The following is a 19,397-nucleotide window of genomic DNA, read 5'->3' as shown; positions in this document are numbered from 1 at the left end:
AGATCTTATTGCCTTCGTTGGTATAACGGAAGGATAAGTGAAAACCATTTGAGCCTAAGTAAAGAAAAGCACGATTAGTTCCAAAATTACGAAATTTTTTCGAAAAAAACAGCGTAGGGCTAGCGTCTGTGAAGCAATGCTTTCCGACTACCACTACCGGGCCGACAAATCTTTGTTTTTTCACAATGATAATGTACCGTAGCATACTACATTGATTCTTCGTGAGTGGTCGCCAAATTTCAACTAAAATCGTGCTGGCATCATCGTAGTCACTTGATTTAGCTTCTTGTGGCATTGAAGACAATTCCGTAAATTAACTTGAACATTTGTTTTGAAGCTTGGTAAGGACGTTGGCACTAGTGCATTGGAGCCAAGGAGGAATACTCTGAGGGGAACGACATAGATTTCGAAGCATAAATTAAGTATTATAAAATTATGAACAAAGACTTACTATTTTTTGTCCATAGGTGTATGAAACTCATGCGCCAAAAAATTTATTGTTCACCTGTGTAACTGATATCTGTAACTTACCTCTCCGCTTTTCACCTTTAGTGATTGAAGAAAATTGCATTTTAACTTTTTACTACAATAGAATTTATTTAAAACTAATTTTATAAGTATTATCTACGTTTCATACAATTATTGATTTTATTTGTTTTTGTTTTGTTTTTAAAGAACGATTTTATATATCCCTTTACACTCTATTTTCAACGTTTTTGTTTTTTAATGTATTTATTTAGTATATTTTACCTCCCTGTTTCGCTTGTCAGACCTTTCCATTGCATTTAACATTTACAGTTATTTTTTATCGTTTTACACCGTTATAATTTCACTTTTTGCTTTATACACTCGTAAGTTAAGTCAATATGAGTAATTATTACAATCGTTAAGGTAGTCTCTTTTAACAGTTGCTCGTTATTTAACTTATTTAAATTTGTTTTATGTTTTATGTTTTTTTGTTTATGTTTTTGTTTTTCTTTTTATATTTAGTTAAAGGTTTAACACAGGGTCATGAGTTGTGTGGTTTCTTACAGAGTGGCGTTTTGTTAAAGGGTTTATACGTTAGAGTTCCACTACAAATACAATATAATACAGTACAATTATATGCTATTAATTAATATTACAAATACAGTTATGTTAAATGGGTTTTCATGTATAAAAATAATATCATTTCTTCATTTGAATTTCACCATACGTCATATAATTAGATACACTGATGATTGATAGCACATTTTGAGGGTCTGTGAAGTGGCAACGTAAGAAGCTGGGGAAGAGATTCGAATAAGACTGCATATACTTAGGCAAAGAAGCTGTAATTTAGCGAAAATTAGTGAAAAAAAAACAAAAAGAAATGTGAAATCGTCATTCAGGTGATAAACGGGTTATATATGCCTTAAAGCCCGAAATTCGTCTCTAATTTGAAAAGAAAAGTACTTTAGGTCTAAAATATTTCTTGAGGGTCCGCTCCCCAATCACTTTAACAATTAAAATTTATGGATTAGAAATGTTACATTTAAGCTCGACAAGAATAAAAACAAAATTATGCTAATTTACAAATATTGATATGTGACACACATACATACAAACATAAACATGTCTGCGTACATGGGTCGGTCATATCGAACAAATACCACTAAAGATTCTATTAAAGCGAATTAACGAATATTTTAAGCTAAAAAGTGTTGTTGTTTCAAAAAGTGATGTGCGTTAACTCAAAATGTACGCAAAATAACAAAAGTTGCCTCCAACATTTCGACTAAAGTCCAACTTCGACACAAATACTACACTACACGCCAAAAAGTAGACTTCTATAAACATAAAATGGGAAAACTTATTCGTAAAGCAATCAAACTTATTAGGTTAAGCAAAGAAGGGGGCGTTGAAGTTCTTTTCTCTTATTTTCTGTTTGTTGTTGTTGAATGCGCGGGTGCTGTATTGTTGTTTGTATGTTTTTTGTTTTTGTTTTTGGTTTTCACTCCCTCCCTCCCATCGCCCCCATCTATTTTAGCTCGCTCGCCCGTTGTTGGCGCAGTTTCGCTCGCGCATTCAAATATTCCGGATTCACATATTGCTTGTCCTCCTCGTCTTCGTCGCCCTCCTGGCGTTCGTGCTTCTGCGCACGCTCCATTATCACACGATTCAGTTCAGCTTTAAGGCCGGCGGTGGGTGAGAGATCCTCCTGTTGCTGTTGGCGTTGTTGCCGTTCGCGTTGCTTCTCGTATGCGCGCTGCAGTTCGGATTTCTGATTTAGCACACTTTTGCCCCTATAAGGAATAGAGAGAGAGAGAGAGAGTAGAATAAACGTTTTATAAGAGTCTGAAGAAAATATTTTATATAAGAAACGTAGCATAAGCTTCTGTTTTTGTTAGTGGTATACAAATGACCTTTGGAAAGGACTAATAAGACACTATTAACTGATATGAGCAGCAAAATATTTTTCACAAAAACGACAGACAAACAAGCAAAACAATTTTGTAAAGATCGTCGACACTGCTTTTACTTCTCCCTTCCAAATTTTTGAGAACACCCAGTGCTAATATTGTTAAGTTTATCTATTTATTAATAGTTTTTTTAGCCAAATCATTTCTTCAGAATTTTTTCTATTGCCTTGGACAATATTTCACGCCAATATCTCGTCAAATAAAAAGGTTTTTCAGGAGCTCTGTCGATAGGGGTCCGATCAGAACAGTTCCTTCGGAGACTATACTGTTGCTTTGGACATTAATCCATATAAAATTTCGGCAACATACCTCGTCAAATACAAAAGTCTTCTATACAAGGGCTGGGTCTTGATCAATTAGTTTCTATAGTAGCTATATGCTATGGTGGTGCGATCTGGACAATTTTTTTGAAAATATATCGTTGCTTTTGGCAATAGCTTAGGGTTAGGTTAGATGGCTGATCAAAGATCGCACGTGGACTGCTATATGTAGTTCTTTGTGAAGCCATAGAAAAGAACAAGCCAATACAAAGTTTCACCGGCGTTTAATATCCATTCCCGGCGCTCCAAAGCGCTTAAGTCTTCACCTCACAGACGCGGGACAGTTAAGAAGGATGTGCAGTTGTTTCCATCTCCTCTTATTTCATAATGCTTAACGTCTGGTAGGACTCCCAGCCTTACTGCGTAGGCGTCAATAGGGAAATTGCCCGTTAAAGGCCCCAAAACTAGGGAGAGGCTAGCCTTATTGGGGTCAAAAAGATCACTAGATCTCTTGGGATCGATATTGGGCCAAAAGGCTTTTGTGACAGCGCATGTACCAATGGTGACCCAGCTCTGATCAAGCTTCAGACATTCCCAGCTATTCATTAATAGAACACAATAGGATACGGGACCACCGATCCGCTCCTATTTTATGGTTCTATGGTGCCTTTTTTGCAAGCTCGCCAGCTTTACCGTTTTCAGCAATCCCGCAACCATACCATTCTTATCACAAAGGCACTCGATGCTAGGTTAGGCACTTATTGATCAACCGTAACGCTTTGCTACCTGAGTGGATGGTCACTTCTTTGAAGACTGCACTCCAGATAGATCTAGTGATACCTTATTATCTGCAACCTTGGCTTGGAAAACACTGCAATAGTCAGGAAGTCTGAAAATGTAGTTGATGGAAAGCTTCATCCCTCCAAGCTTTGGCCGAACTGTAAAGAAGCTTACTGTACCTCTCCTTCAACGGCTTTTAACCACCCACAGCTCCCTCGCCGGTATATGGGTAGAGTTAGCGACTCCATGATCCAACTGATCCGGTATGAAGTCAAAGTGAGTAAGAATTTCCGAGTGTTCAGAGCCATGTTCTTTTAGGAACCCAGACTCTCAGAGCCTGATAGCAACTTTAGCAGCAATACACTTTCCAGCTAGGGCAGCAATACGAGCACTAAGTGGCATGACAATAATCCATGCCGAGTTTCGGGAAGATATTTTGTCAAATGCTGAAGTTTTCCCACAAGATTCTGTTTATGATCGACAGACAGACGGGAACGACTAAATCGACAACGACATGCTAATCGTATAATCTATAGGGTCTCTTACGAAATGTAAATACTTACTACGAGTATACAAATGTATGGAAGTTATATAATGTGGACTCACATTTTAGTGTTGAATTTCAGCTCTCGATGCAGCTGCTGCCGTTCATTTGATTCCAAACAGGGATTTATCAGTTTTCTGGGCAGTATAAGTCCGTCCGCATCTTTTTGTACTCCCGGCGGTGGCGACGACATCATCATTGTTATTGTTGTTGTAGTGCGTTCGTTCGCTGCAAGTGCGCTGCTAATCGCCTTTCGTTTATTTTCGAACCAATCTGGCTCAGCGGTCGGTATGGATTCAGGTTCCCGTAGCACTATCTTCTCCGAAGTCGACGAAGCTAACGATGACGATGGTGCTGTCAATATTATAGGTGAATCTTGTGAAGACGTTGCCGCCGATGTTGCTGTTGTTGAGCGTTTCTTCGGACTGTCGGTAATGGAAGCTGAAGAATCTGTGCCTGCAAGAAAGTACAGAAAAGGCAAGAAAATGGTTAAAAATTAAGTTGTAACTAAGAATTCTACTTGAAATTTGTTGTTGTGCAAAGAGCGACACAAAGCGGCGTTTATTTACAGCTTCGTACAATTTACTCAAATGCCCTGGAATGCGCGGTGTTCAGCAAAATGGAACAAAAGCAACAAAAACTGAGCATCGCGGCCACTTTTTACCAAACAAGTGGGCATATTACTGCTTTAAAAGGTCTACATAGCGGCAGTGACCGCCGAGTAAGATCACAAGAAGCAAGGCTAATCAATATTGGAGTCAATGATTTATGACAAAAGCGAAACGAGCTGACAAAATGTAACAAAAGTAATTGACTTCTCTTCTCTCCTTTTATTTATTTATATTTTTGTTTTTACATTTCTTCAACATTTCTGCGCTTCTTTATATTTTTACTTTGTATTTTTGTATTTGGTGTCGCTCTTGACACCATGGAAGCTGGTTGAATGTCAATTGAAACACCAATTGTCAGCACTTTCCGAACAATTGCCGCCAACAATAGCGATTTCTTAAAAGAGCGGACGTCCAACTGATTACTGATTGTGAAGTGGGAGTAGTCTTTTGGAGATTTGAGTGAAGAATATACAGAATAGAAAATACAAATATTTTTATTAATAACAATTAGTCCGATCGCATTGAATGCCAAATGGTATAGACAAATACAGTAGAAGAGAGACACAATTGATAGGGCTTAGTATATAGAATTTATGAAGTTTTATGTCGAGAACTCTCTATCGAATATAGTTTCAGACTGCCAGACCCCTGTAACGTCTTTCAAATAGAGGAGGCTGCCATCATGTTAGCAGTAGCTGTACTGTTCCGCAGTGCAGCTTTCTTCAGGGAGGTGTGCACCACCAATGAAATTTGTGAAGTTTACGGAAACGATCATCTGGAATCCGTTTTGGAAATTTTGATATGAAAGATGCACCCCGCTCTCATCGAAAAAGTCGATGAAATTATGGAAAAGATTGACTAGGAACTTAACACTCATCATCATATGGTTTTGAACCATTTAAAAGAGCCTGGCTACAAAAAGAATCTCGATGTTTGGGTACCACTTGAATTGTCAGTGAAAAATGTAAAGAACCAAATTAACATTTGCGATTATTTGCTGGAACGAAATGATAAAATCGAATCATTTCCGAAGCGAATGGTAACAGGAGACGAAAAGTGGAACAAATACGACAATATTCTGCGAAAAAGATCATAGTCCAAGGGTCGTGCAGCTTAACAAATGTCGCAAAGCCAGGATTGACGCCTCGAATGAGTGTTTGGTGGGATTGGAAAGGAATCATGCACTATGAGCTATTCCAGCCTGGTCAAACGATTGATTCTACATTTTGCTGTCAACAACTCATGAGATTGAAGCAAGCAATCGAAAAACAACTGCCAGAACTGATCAACAGAAAAGGCTTCGTCTTCCATCAGGGCAACGCTAGACCACACACACCTTTGAACACGGCAAAATCTGGGAGAGCTTCGCTGGGAAGTTTTGATTTGTTTCGGTCAATGCAGAACTTAGTGGATTAAAGTTGACATCAAGAGAAGCCTGTGAAAATTAATTGTCGCAGTTTTTCGCCGAGAAACCAGAAAAGTTTTACACTGATGAAACAATGTATCCAACGCAAAAAAATGGTACACATTTGGCTCAATAAAGTTCATTAGAAATATAAAAAATAAGTTGAAATTTGATTAGAAATACGAAAAGACTTTTTCGACTACCCAATACATGAATTTGCATGAGAATAAGTAATGTTACAGAGCATATATGGTCTCATCCAATCCTCAGTGCATAGCTTCAATAACTAGACTCTCAGTATGTAACTCGGTTAATACCATGTGGGAACCTAGTCAGCTGGGAACACAATTCCTCCAAGCTATCACAGACCATTCAGCTCCTTCAATGGTTGTTTGAAGCAATGGACCCTAGAATAACACCTCAGGTCTTGGAACACTAGCAACTAAGCATAACACAAATTTACTATGAACTAATGATTACGGTGGACAGACCAAAAATATTAAACTTCTAGGCAAAAGGAAACTTAGCTATATTGTAGGGGTCATCACAGGGCACCTATCCTTAAGTTTCCACCTTTACAAAACCGGAAAAGTGGATACGGAGAAATGCAGCATATGCGCGGAGGTTGATGGGATGCTAGAACATTATTTTGCGGATGAGATGGGATATATTCCAAGGCACCCAATGCTCCAACTTAAGCGACAACAGGAGTGGAAAGAATTGTAGTAATTTACCGAATTCACTGAGTTGCTGTATAAGACTTAATTTGGTTACCAAGCGTCAGCACAATGAGCCTAGGCTTTTTCAAACATGCAACCATAATATCTTAGAAATCCGCAATAAATCCGACAAATACTTTTCGAGGTATTCGATAATTAGCAAAGTATACTCGGTTACTCAGAGACATAACAAATTTATGCCTTATAGAAGGATTTTTGACTTCTATTTTTTATATCCTGAGCCAAGTAAGTGTAACTAAGGATGTTTGGGCATTGTCTATAGGACGATCTCAACAGAAACATGGTGAAGAAAATCAAATTTTGTAGCCTATCTGGGTGCAAGACTGCAAAAGTCATATGTAAAATGGTAGGACGGAAGTAAGTAAACAAAATTCCTGATGGTACTCGATAGAAGCGACTCTATGATCGCAATACTAACTGGTCACTGTCTGGTGACGGCACACGCCAGAATAATGAGGCTGACAGATCGAGAAGACTGCAGGAAATGTTTAGAGCAGGGCACCAGAGAAACAATGGTGCATCTCTGGTGCATTTCTCTCGGAATAGCAAGACTACGCTGTAAGTATCTGGGGTTCTCACAGTATGATACACGGTAGGAGGTATCGACAGTGAGGCCGCAGAGTCTGTTCAAATTTGCGTCAAGCGCAGGCATCCTAAACGATAACTACTCCTCTTGGAATTAGAAAGTGAAATTCATCTGGTATCGCAAAGTACCAAACTGGTCTTATTGACCTACCAGATTAATCTAAGCTAACCTAAGGAAGTTCAGAAGAGGAAGATCAAATATCTTTTCATATTGTCAAATTATCAGTATCTTTATCAATTTCCAAGTTTCGATCTTGGTATTATAAGCAGTTTCTTCTTTTAGATCTTTATTTCCAAGTTTCGTTCCTGACATACCATCGATCTATATTAACTTAACTAACAACAACCAATGATGTGCATGAAAGAAAGCTTACAAGGGCATTGAAAAACCAACCGCAAATTACAAGCTGCTGTAGCGAAGAAAAAAGGAAAACAAACCAGCGTTAAAAGATAATTGAAACAAAAAGTAGACTACCGGAGCAGCAAAGTACTTGTGCCTGCATAACGCATGCCATAGTGCAACAAATACCTTGCCACATTTGTCACAAACACAAAAGTCAAATATTCTTACGAGCGTATCGCAGATAGATTAAGGTTAATAGCAGACATGGCAGCGACCATTGTAACAGAACACAAATGCAGCGACGAGTCCAAAGAAAGTACGAACGAAGAACACTGGGCCGCATATTTGCGGCTGGGTGAGTACTTAGGAAAATAACTTAATAGTTTTGCTGATGCTCAGCGCGCTGGCGTTTGCCATAATTGCCGCGGCACTGTTAGAATGCAGCAAACGGCAGAAGGCACCTAGAAGATGACATGCTTCTCAGCAATGATATACATCGCTACTATATACATTGATAAGTACTTGCATATGTATGTAGGTAAGTGTATGGAGTCATGGTCCGCGTAGCACTCTCTTTTTCAGACTCATCACACTGCGCCGCCATGTGCCACCTGACGACAGCGGAAGACACTACAAAAGCGACAACAGCAGCAGCCAATACAACGGCATCAACCTCAAACAATTGTTACCGCTATTCTATTGCCATACATATTACAGCTATCAGCCGTCATATTAACCCATATTTTCACGCATCAAATTAATGCAGAACAAAAAGAGTGCCGCTGCCGAGCTCTACGCGTATAAAACACTGAAGTGGCCCACAAAGGCAGCAACAAAGGCGTCTAAAGTTTACTAAATTAGTTGGAATTTCACATTCGCATAAGCCTTTCTCGCATTAGAGGCATCACGTTCTATTGTTCATTTGTTATTTCGCTGCTTTATTTTACTATTTCGAAAACATCGCGCCAACTGACACTGAAATGTTCGGGTTAACGAGCTACAAGTCGTCGCCGCTGGCTGAAATGTTAACTAGCTTGAAGTGTGTGTGCAATAATGCTCAGCGCCTGTGGTCGTGTAGTATGGCCGAACATATTAACAGCGCTTACAGCTTGTTTACAAATTCGCTGGCCCGAAGTATTCTTAGCTTTTGGGCTTTATGAGTTTGTTTTCGACAATTTTTTTTCATTTAATTATTATACCCTGAACACCCAGAAGTTGGAGACCCTATAAATATATATGTATATAAATGATCGGCATGACAAGTTACGTCAATCTAGCCAGAGCCTTCTTTCTGTCTATAAACTGAATGGTCGGAAGCTAGTTCTTATAGGGAAAACATTTTATTAGACAAGATATCTTCACGAAACTGTTGCACAGACTGATATAAAAAGCAATAATTTAAAATATTAAAAAAAAAAATTGACAGAGCGGCCAACTATAGCATATAGCTGACATACAAACTGACCGATCAAACTCAAGTCCTTGTATGGAAAACTTTTTTATTTGATGAGACAGCTTCACAAAATTTAGCATGGATTGTTTTCCTAAAGCAACGGCACTATCTTCAAATAAATTTTTCAGATCGGATCACTATAACATATAGCTGCCATACAAGCCGACCGGACAAAATCAAATCTCCGTGTCCATGACAGTCGGGTCTACGTAACCGGAATGTACCTGGATTTTTGTCCGACCAAGGACTGTCAACTCGACAGATCTCTACAACAACAACAACAACCGAACAAAAGATATTTCTGGTATAGCAAATATGTTCTTTGTGAAGGGTATTATATCTACGCTGCAGCCGAACTTAACCTTTTTTTTTCTTGTTTTATTTTTATTTTTGGAGAAATTTCGCAAACAAAACGCTTAGCGTCTGCAGTGTTTACGCGCTTAATTGACGTTTCTCTGCAACCTGTTTTTGGAGTTCCACTTTGGGTTTCTTTTATTCAGTGTTCGTACTCATTCAGCGCCGTGACCTATTGAGCAATCAGCAGCCTTGCATGCTTACATTAACAATAAACAACACCAAAGAACTTTTATTAATGACTTGCGAGTTCGCTGATAGCCACTTATGCTACGAAGAAACCTCCTCATATACATATGTACATACATATGTATAGTTGTAAATCTACTTAGTTGTGTCGAACTGTTGATTTCTCGTTTGATAATTCTGCAACGACACGGCTTGTTTGGCACCTAAAAAGGGGTTAATTGCCCTCCGGTGATATACCAGGGCATGATGTGGGCATGAGTGTGGCACTTTAAGTTTTCTGAAGCGATAAGCTGATCATGCAATTTGATATTAGTTAGCTTATTAAGTTAGTAATTGAAAGTCAGTTTTCGCTGTTCAAGTTAAAATTTCTCTGATTTGGATTTTCTCTTCATAAAGATGTTTCAATATTCACTAAACTTATAACAACAAGAAAAACGATCAAAAGTTGTTTGGTTCGTCCTTTTAAATTTTCGTATGTAGTAAAGTCTGTGTACCGATGCTTTTTCTAACCATTTCTCGCTTTATTCAATGGCGTAATCTCTCACAAACATGTGACTCTGACTCGAAATTACTGCAGCAACCGATAACTCTATTCTATTTAGTCGAAGATTGCCCAATATTGCCCTTGTATACTGCTTGACCATTTTCTACCGCTTCTCTACGTCAAAGCATCTATATTACAATATGATAACCATTTTCTTTCTGGAATTTTTCACTAAAATCACACAACGGTTAACATCTCGAGATAGGCTAAGAAACAGAGTTCAACTAGTATCTTCGGAATTATAATATTTCATACATCAATCTATTTAATTCGAGACCGACTGTAATAATTTTGATAATCTTTGATTTGTTGAAATGGTCTCCGTTTCGTCTATCAGAAGAGATCACTCGAAACAACTCCAGACTCTCCTACGGAACCAATTGATTAAGTATTACTTCGTGGGAGAGCTAAAATAAATATACTCTACGTTACGGACTGACAGACGCCTAATCTGCTCTATATGTCTCAGTTTCGTCATGATAGAGGCTGCCGCTTCGCTGCTTTCCAGTTTGGAAATCTGTACAGGTAGCTTTTAAAAAAGTCAAGACCACTTAGTATCTGTGTTAAATGGAAGTATTGATCCCCATGTCGTCCGTATATTTACGAATGGATGTCCGGAATCAGTCAGTGGATCCACCGTCCTTTGAGTCAGGTCTGTCACCGCAACTACCATGTTGTTAAGCTTTTGACTCTCCCTTCTCTTTTGACTCTCTCTTCGCTGATAACTTCTAAACTCACTCGTATTCGCCAACCTGGATTCAAATGGGCAACTGGCCATTACTTCAGCAGCATCGCCTGATATTGTTCGAAAAGCACTGATAACTGTTAGTGCCGACAGCCTGTACGCGTGCTTATTTGTCTGGCATATGCTTTAATGCCAGCACCTGGATTCATATTGGAGCCACATGTAATACAACCGATCTTATTACCCTTGCGAGTAAAGATCAACGGCTGATAGGAACGCAGTGTTTATTTTCTTTCATTATTTGATAGGGCGTTTAGGCTTTTATTCGCTTTATAATCGCTTTAATTTGAGCCTTGAGTCTATTATTACTCACAGATACTGTAGTTGTGGCTGTGAATGAATCTCACATTACTCTAGGGTGAGAGATATACTTTCCTCTACTTTTCTAGCACTTATCAGCAAGACTATGCATATATCTATTTTTTTAGGAAGTATCACTACTTAAATAAATTCCGGGACCTAGAAGATTTAATCTTTCCCAATACAGTCACAACGGCTTAAATATGCGTGTTTTCTCTTTATTTTGCTCCATGTTTGCGACGCTATAACTCACGAACGACTTATGCTCATAAATCTAAATTCAAAGTTTACGAATTTTATACCAAAGATTCCGCTGATCTTGAAAAAAATTCAATATTTGATTCGTCTTATATTCACATACACATATGACAACTAACAAATTACAAGGTCAAACCATGAGGGTTAGCGTGCCGAATTCAGAAAATTTATGTTTTCTTGTTTTGTTTATAAATATTTTTGTAATTATCTAATGAACTTCAGTAATTTTGTTGCAATAACATTACGAGAATACAAAAGTCATGCCTAATAGCAGAAACACGAACAAATTCCGCTCCTCCCTTCCTTAGTTGCCGCCCGTAGCGAGCAAAATTTGTCAAAAGTTGAGCCCGTAGTAGCAACGTAAAGATCAGATGTTCTCTTTTGTTTTCATTTGAACAATGTTGCCATTGCTCAACACGCATACATAGTTTTTGTACTTTTCAATTACAATTTTTCATAATATAAAATATCAAAACTGAAATCAACCTATTAAAAATAGTTTATATTATTTATAAATAGTAGCATTCGAATCTGATTTCGAGTTAGTTTAAGAAAATTTCAAACATATTGAAGACAATGTTTATAATTACTACAGTATCTCGAGACTGGCAAGCCTGCGTTGTGAGAGAGTAATCAGCTGACTCGTTTCTACGGGAAAAATCTAAATCTTGTGAAATTCTACGGTAATGTACGGTAAAGCGGGCGGTAGAAACGGTGTTGGCTAATCATTTACATTGCACTCTCATAAGATAGGTCGTATCATCTGATTCGGGCTGCGGTTTTGGGTTGTTCGCTGCTTCGAAGAACAAGCACTAGAGAAACACTTTACTAACCAGTAATGTTAATCAGAACCTTATTTTAAATCGCTTTGATGAAATTTATTATAAAAAATTTAAAATACGAAAAAACGTTCAACACAGTTGCATTTCTAATAACATAAAAAGGAGATTGATCTTGACGGTACTAGTTAAATATTGGAAAAAATGCAGCCGGAAGCTGTAATTAAATTCCTCGGTTAAATGATATTTCAAAACAATGTATTTTCTTAAGTTGGTAGGAGTGTCCTTACGAAATGTGTTGCTATTTTTACAATGTATAAATATATGGAACAAAGAATTTGTCTCAAATTTTGTATTTCCAACAAAATTTCGTGTGCGAAATAATTCCGAATGTCCGAAAAGGCTAACTGTGTTTCAGTCTTATCAAAGACACAAGCCTACGAGTGGTACAAAGCCTGTAAAGAAAGTAGAGAGATCGTTGAAGACATTGCCAATTCTGGACGATCTTCGACCGCTTCAACTGATTAAAATATTAAAAAGTGAAGGATATCTTGAAGATCTCTCGCGAGTCCGCTTGAATTATACATGTTTTGAGTATGAAACGCGTTCTTACTCTACTTTTAAAGATCACCGTAAACAGATCTCTTTGGACATGCTTGATCGTGTAAATTCCAATTCCCACATTCCCATATTGGAGAGTAAAGTAACTGCTAATTAGACATAGCTTTATGAGTTTGACATGCATACAAGTTAACAATGATTGGAATGTAGAGAAAAAAAACGAAACGAAACCAAATAAACCAGGCCAAGGCCGCTCAAAAATCAAGGTGAAGCTCATTGTTTTTTTCGATATTCGAGACTTGGCTCATCGTAAATTTGTTTCGGAGGGACAGACGGTCAATACGGAGTTCTAGTTGGTCGTATTGAGACGCTTTCCTGAGCACATCCGCCAAAAACGGACGGGATTGTGGAAGAGCAGTTCATGGATTTTACACGATGATAATGCACCATCGCATCGAGCCACGATTGTGACGGAATTTAAGCCAAAAACGCAATGACTATCAGCGATCAACCAGCGTATTCATCAGATTTGTCCCCATGTGATTTTTTCTTGCTCCCCAAACTGAATTTGCTTCTCCATGGAACCCGTTTTCAGCCGAGATCGAAGAGTTAAATTAAAATTCGCCGAAGGTCATGCCAAAAAATACTTATGAAAAGTGTTTCGGGGACTGGAAAAATCGTTAGCATAAGTTTATTACATCTGGTGGGGCCTACTTCGAGGGCGATAAAATAAATATTGATAAATAATTAAATATTTTGGGTTTTAGTTTCAATATCCGTCTACTTTTTTGTCACAATGTATAGCGAATATGGCTAATTCAACTCAGCTCATAATGCTGATCATTTATATACATATGTATGTGTATATTTTTTCTTCAAGTTGTTATAAACTTCGCTGGAAATCTGACCTAAGCTGCATTAAATATGAAATAACAGTAGTTGTACGAATATTTTAAAAATTAACCGTTATCAAAGTTTCCACATGCAACAACCACCAAACGGTTTAACCTCACAACTCACACACCACTTCCTCACTCATGAACAATAACACTGTGTTGTGCAATAAGTACCGTTGTTTTATGTAATTTTTTCTGCTTTAAGCAAATCGATTTAATTAAATGACGCTGCAAATCGCATGGCTTTTAAGTAATTAACACTTTTTGGGGAAATTCGAAAGCTATTTTAAGAGTTCGCTCCTTTGGTTGTGACCGTGCCGCAGTCGACCACAATTTTGGCTAATTTCAGTGGCTTTGAAGCCGGAGGCGTTGATTGAGTTACAAAATGACTGAAATACAAAAACAAATAGTGAAATTCGTTTTGTAACCAATAAAACAATGATAAGCAAAAATGTGGCCGAACACATGTCAAATGTAACTAAACGACAACAGCAACAACAACAGCAATAGCGGTGGTTACGAAAAGCACGCAAATCGGTTGCACTCACTTTCGAAAACTCGCATGCGGCTCATTATGCCGGACGAGATGTGCGTGCGACTCATTTTAATTAGCCTGGCTGAATTACTTTTCAATTTTTCAATTTATTTTCGGCGTTAGTGTTTACTTTTTGCGTATTTTTATGATTATTTTTAACGTCTTTGATTATGGTTTAAGCGCCGTGGAAACGCTGGACGCGGCCACTGTTGGTTGCAATGCTAAGTGGCAAGTTGTTTAAGCGTGTCGCGGCTGCTGTTATAAAATCACACGGTTACGTTTCAATTTCGGAGCCACAAAAATGTGATTAGCACGTCCAATTACACAAATAATAACAACTAATGCGTTGCACGTTTATGCTTTGGCCACGCAAAATGCCGTTGTCTGACTGGTCGCGCCGCGTGCTTGTGTCGCGGCTTATTGAATGCCGCTGTGCGGCCGTTGCCAATCGATTTTGCTAACTGAATTAAGCAACGGGTTTAATTGAATTTGAATGACTGTGTGATATTTTGTTTTTTTTTTGTTTGCACTTTTTTATTGAAATAATTAATTTTTTATTTTATTTTGCTTTAATGAAGTTGTTGCCGCGCGCAAAACACGAGTTCAATATTCAAATACTGTCAGCGTGTGCGATTAATCAATGCGATTGCCTATTTTGTTGCCCACTGCCGCAGCTTTGCCTGCAACTTGGCCACTGCAAACGCCATTCTCGGCGCTTCTGCGCTGATTCGCCAACAGATACGACAACGATGCGCCGCGGCGGCAGCAAGCAAGCTTCCTTTAGCAGTTTAGCGCTGCTTTGTTACGTGTGTACAGCGCCGTTGCCCCCACTTGTCATTGTCACAAGCCGCCTGACACTTTGTTGTTCCAATTGTTACACTATCTGCTTTACACTTAACATTCATTCCATTTTTATTTTATTCTACCATATTCTATTTAAGCCTTACACATACGCCTCTATTTGCCTGCATTCATTTGGTGCTTTGTGTTGCACAGGCTTTCCGTTGTTTTCACTTTCCGCACGTTGCTGTGTCCGTCCGCTGGCAGCTGTCCGTCTGACACCGAGCACGCCAAAGTCACACTTAAACACGGCCGAGAGGCGCCACATGTTGCCGCCACTACCAGTGTCGTAAGCCAAGAGTCGAGGCGCACGAATGCTGCCCGAATGCCCCGCGCTGCATGCAGTTGCAGCAATTGTTGCGAGTCGTGTGGCGCTGCGCTGCGCCGCATTATCGTCAAGGTGGGCGCAAAAATCGATACTTAAATGACGGCAGCCTCATGCCTTGCTATTTCTATTTCCAGCAAGCACACTTCACAGCGCCGCACAGTGGTGCGAGTGCGTGTAAATGGTGGTCAAATGACAGCTCTTAGTAAACTAGTGCTAGGGATTACATGGGTTTACGGGTTCCAAAAAATCGATTTTTTTGTATTATCTTATTAAATTCTACAACATCTCTAGAATGTTGTCCTAAATTTTCAAGTTGATTTGAGTAATAGTTTCGGAGTTACAGACTTGAGAACTTGTGCGCTCGAGGCTAGCTTAGCTAAGTGCGCCGTCTTAAAACGCGTTTTTCTCGAAACTATATTTTTGAAGTCGGTTAGGAAGATTTCTCGAGAACTACTCAACCCATCTTCATGAATATTCACACAGGTCTTTGAGATACAATTCTTAAGGACCTGGACGAAGGACTTTTTTCGATGACAACTATTGTAGTGCGTTTCAGACAATACTTTTTTTGGAGTTCGTCTTTTTGACAGCTGTTACTTGATTTATGTTCAGTTTGGTTTTCCATTTCATAATGAATAAACTCACTTTGGAACAACGTCGGCAAATGATGCAAATTTATATATCAAAATAATGACGTGACTCATCGAGCGCTACATCTCATATATGTTCGACATAACCGCCCAACAGAGTCGGTAACTCGAGCAACTATGGATCGGTTTCGCACCACTACTCTACTCTAGTAGATAAATCGCATCCTCAGAGACGCCATCCAGTACGCAACGAAGGCGCTATTGTTGATGTAGAGTTCCGCAGAAGACCCGAATAAGGCTATTGCTGATGTGGAGCAGAGTATCGAAAAATACGCCAAAGAGTTCATCCGCCGTTACCCACAACAATTGAAGCTGTGCCCACCCACTTTATAGAAGATTTTGCGGAAGGGTCTTAGTTTGCAGGCTTACTGAATCCAACTCATGCAAAAATTGACGACGAACGACCATCCAGCTCGTCGCACGTTCAGTGAATGGGCCCAAAACCGATTTTTTCAAGAAAATTTTGTCCAACAATGAAGTTCACTCTCGCTTGAATGGTATGTTAACAAAGAAAATCTTTGCCATTGTTAAGACGCCGTTAAATCCTCAAAAAGTCAGTGTTTAGTGTACTCTATCAGCAGAGGGAATCATTGGCTCGCATACCTTCAAAAAATCAAGTCTCAGAAAATGTTGGAGTCAAAAGGAAATGCAACAGAGCCATAATTAATGATTTTTCCGTGCACGAATTGGGGGATGTTGATGTGAACGATCCTTGATTTAATACCGTTGGACTATTTTTTGTGGGTCGAGATCGCTTGTTGCGCAGACAAGCCCGAAAAGAAGGACATATTCGGTGAGTTCTTGCTAATAATTGCCGCAAAAGTGGTCGAATGGTCCTCTCGACTAGACTCTACTTGAGCCAGCTGTGGCCAATTATGCATTTCGAATCTCAGCACGGGGTAAATAATCTGATATTTGAAGCATTCAGGGATTAGATTAGTATAGGATTACGCGTCGGAGTCCTAGAAATGCTATTCTACCAATAGTGAAGAAATGTTCCCTGTTAAAAGGGAATTTGTGGAAACTGAATTTTTTAAATCAGGCGATGTTGGTACATACATGAAGACTGTCGATTTATCACGTCAATAAACAATTTGTTCCCTTTTTAAAAAGAGTCTAGAATTTTTCGAAGACATGAAGCTAGGTTAAAGTGTTACCTATTTTAATGACTGATCTTGTCGAACAATATTTTTAATATACACATATTTCTAATATTAACGCGACAAACGCAAGCACGTCCCACTGTGTAGTTGCTGATAATAAATTTGCACTATATTTAGCAACAGTTGTGCAGCATTGGGGCGGAAAATGCAGCAATACACACACACACAGGTGCGTACGTTTGGCTGTGTGTTTATCGGAACTATGCTTTGAATTGTTTGGCCTAGTTTTAGGCACTGCATTTTCGAAATGCAACAACACCGTACACGAGTGCTCGGAGTCATTTTCAGCCTTTACACATAATCGGTTAATCCTGCCAAGGTATTAAAAGTGAGAGTGTAATGGTGCATTTAAAGCCGGGCGAGTTGGCAAAGGCGGTGGAAACGGTTAGGTACTCGTTCGGAGAGTGTGGAGCAGCAGCGGGTAATTTGAGTGTGGCACGAGTATTTTCGGCATATTCATGTCAATAACTGCAGTAGTGTTTATAAATACATTTTCCTTAGTCAGCAGGCATAATTCGTATACAATAAAATTAGGTTGGCAGCTTAAGAGTGCTACCAGTGCGCACAAGTAAATACTAGACTCGAATTATCTGCATGAACTACTAATGAAGGTAAATATTCTATATTTACGTATAAGTATTTGCCAAAAGAACTTGAATAATACATCGCTTTGTTGAAATGAGGAGTTGTTTTTATATAAAACAAGAAAAAATGTTTGCTTCAGTTTTCATACGAGACTTTGTTCGGGGCTCGGATGGTTCGTATGTCAGCTATATGCTTTAGTAGTCCGAGTTGTTTGATTTGTTCGAGGTTGTGGCGATGTTTTGATTAATAATTCATACTAAAAATACTTCATGAAATACTTTGGCCAATGAAAGAAGTTTTTCATACAAGCTCTAGAGTTTGATCAATCAGCTGTATGACAGCTATATTCTATAGTAGTTAGTAAATGTTCTTAGAAAATATGCCAAAATTTCTATTATTTCGAGTCAATTTTATTTGACTTTTTGTTCATTGTACAAGGTCTGTCGCAAAAGAAACGGGACTGTTAAAAAAAAAAACAACAAAAAATTAATATTTTTAAAAAGTTATATTTTTTTATTCAAAGTAGTTTCCTTGTGCTTCATTTAGCCCAAATGATTGTTTAAGGTAATTTTTCCTGAAACCAGTGTCCTTTGATGGGCAAATGAAGTTTTCCAAATAGATAAAAATCACAGGGTGCCACATCAGGTGAGTAGGGTGAGTAATTAATGGTCAATATGGAGTTTTTTGTCAAAAAATCAGTGACAAGCGTCGACCGATGACATGGCGCATTATCGTGCAACAGGCGCCAGGACCCTGCCTCATGGTATTGTGGTCGAGCACGATGAATGCGTGACAAAAGACGCTTCATAACACCAAGGTAAAACACAGCATTAACCGTTTGGCCAGGTGGGACGAACTCTCGGTGTACAATACCCTCGGAATCGTAAAAACAAATCAGCATTGTCTTTATTTTTGACTTCTGAAGACGACTCTTTTTCGGTGGTAACAGAGGTCCTCACGACCTTCTTGGAATCGCTTAAACCACTCATGCAAATTACTATGGCATAGACACTGATTACCATAAACTTTTTTCATCATTTGAAATGTTTCAGTAAACGTTTTCCCAAGTTTAAAACAAAATTTAATATTTAATCTTTGTTCAAAATGCATTTTATGACCGATGACCAAAAGCTGTTGTCACTTTTTGATCGATAACATCAATCTAAAAGGTCTGACCGAAGACTTAAATCTGATACAGCGGGGTGTTCTTTTCAATCTGCTCATTAGGTTTGGCCTTTTGGGGAGATTTGTTGAGGCTGTGGTTTAAATCTAAAGACAGGTAGTGTTGAAAATTCAGTTCAATGTAGAGTCGCACTATGGCCGGGTGCCGGACCTATAGCACGCAGACGTTTCAGATCGGCTTCGAACCCGAGCAAGGTGGAAAAGGTGACCCTTCCACCGGACCAATTGGAACGAAATAATACTTGCAAAAAGCTTGTGTTGTTTGGAACGATGATCAACGTTAGGTTTTGATCTATGTATGTGCTTTTAAGCACTGTGGGGTAAGG

At 38.7% G+C, this 19,397-nt stretch overlaps 1 protein-coding gene across 2 annotated transcripts; it reads right to left on the bottom strand.

The window, feature by feature from the left end:
* Nucleotides 1-570: 570 nt before the first annotated feature.
* Nucleotides 571-15,411, bottom strand: LOC105233274 (protein FAM107B). 2 transcript variants are annotated; one of them, XM_049446583.1, is made up of 3 exons: nucleotides 15,271-15,411; nucleotides 4,088-4,481; nucleotides 571-2,264 (listed from the first exon to the last, which is right to left on the bottom strand). In XM_049446583.1, exons 1-3 carry the CDS (start codon nucleotides 15,272-15,274, stop codon nucleotides 2,000-2,002), a joined length of 663 nt encoding a protein of 220 aa, XP_049302540.1. In that variant the 5' UTR covers nucleotides 15,275-15,411; the 3' UTR covers nucleotides 571-1,999. The 2 variants fall into 2 exon arrangements, with proteins under 2 accessions (XP_049302540.1, XP_049302539.1); XM_049446582.1 differs by lacking the exon at nucleotides 15,271-15,411 and adding an exon at nucleotides 14,337-15,033.
* Between the last annotated feature and the right edge of the window lie 3,986 nt (nucleotides 15,412-19,397).

Source organism: Bactrocera dorsalis, chromosome 1, assembly GCF_023373825.1.
Source record: "Bactrocera dorsalis isolate Fly_Bdor chromosome 1, ASM2337382v1, whole genome shotgun sequence".
Taxonomy (NCBI): domain Eukaryota; kingdom Metazoa; phylum Arthropoda; class Insecta; order Diptera; family Tephritidae; genus Bactrocera; species Bactrocera dorsalis.
Note: the sequence above shows the minus strand (reverse complement) of the source record. Positions and strands in the feature narration are given on the sequence as shown.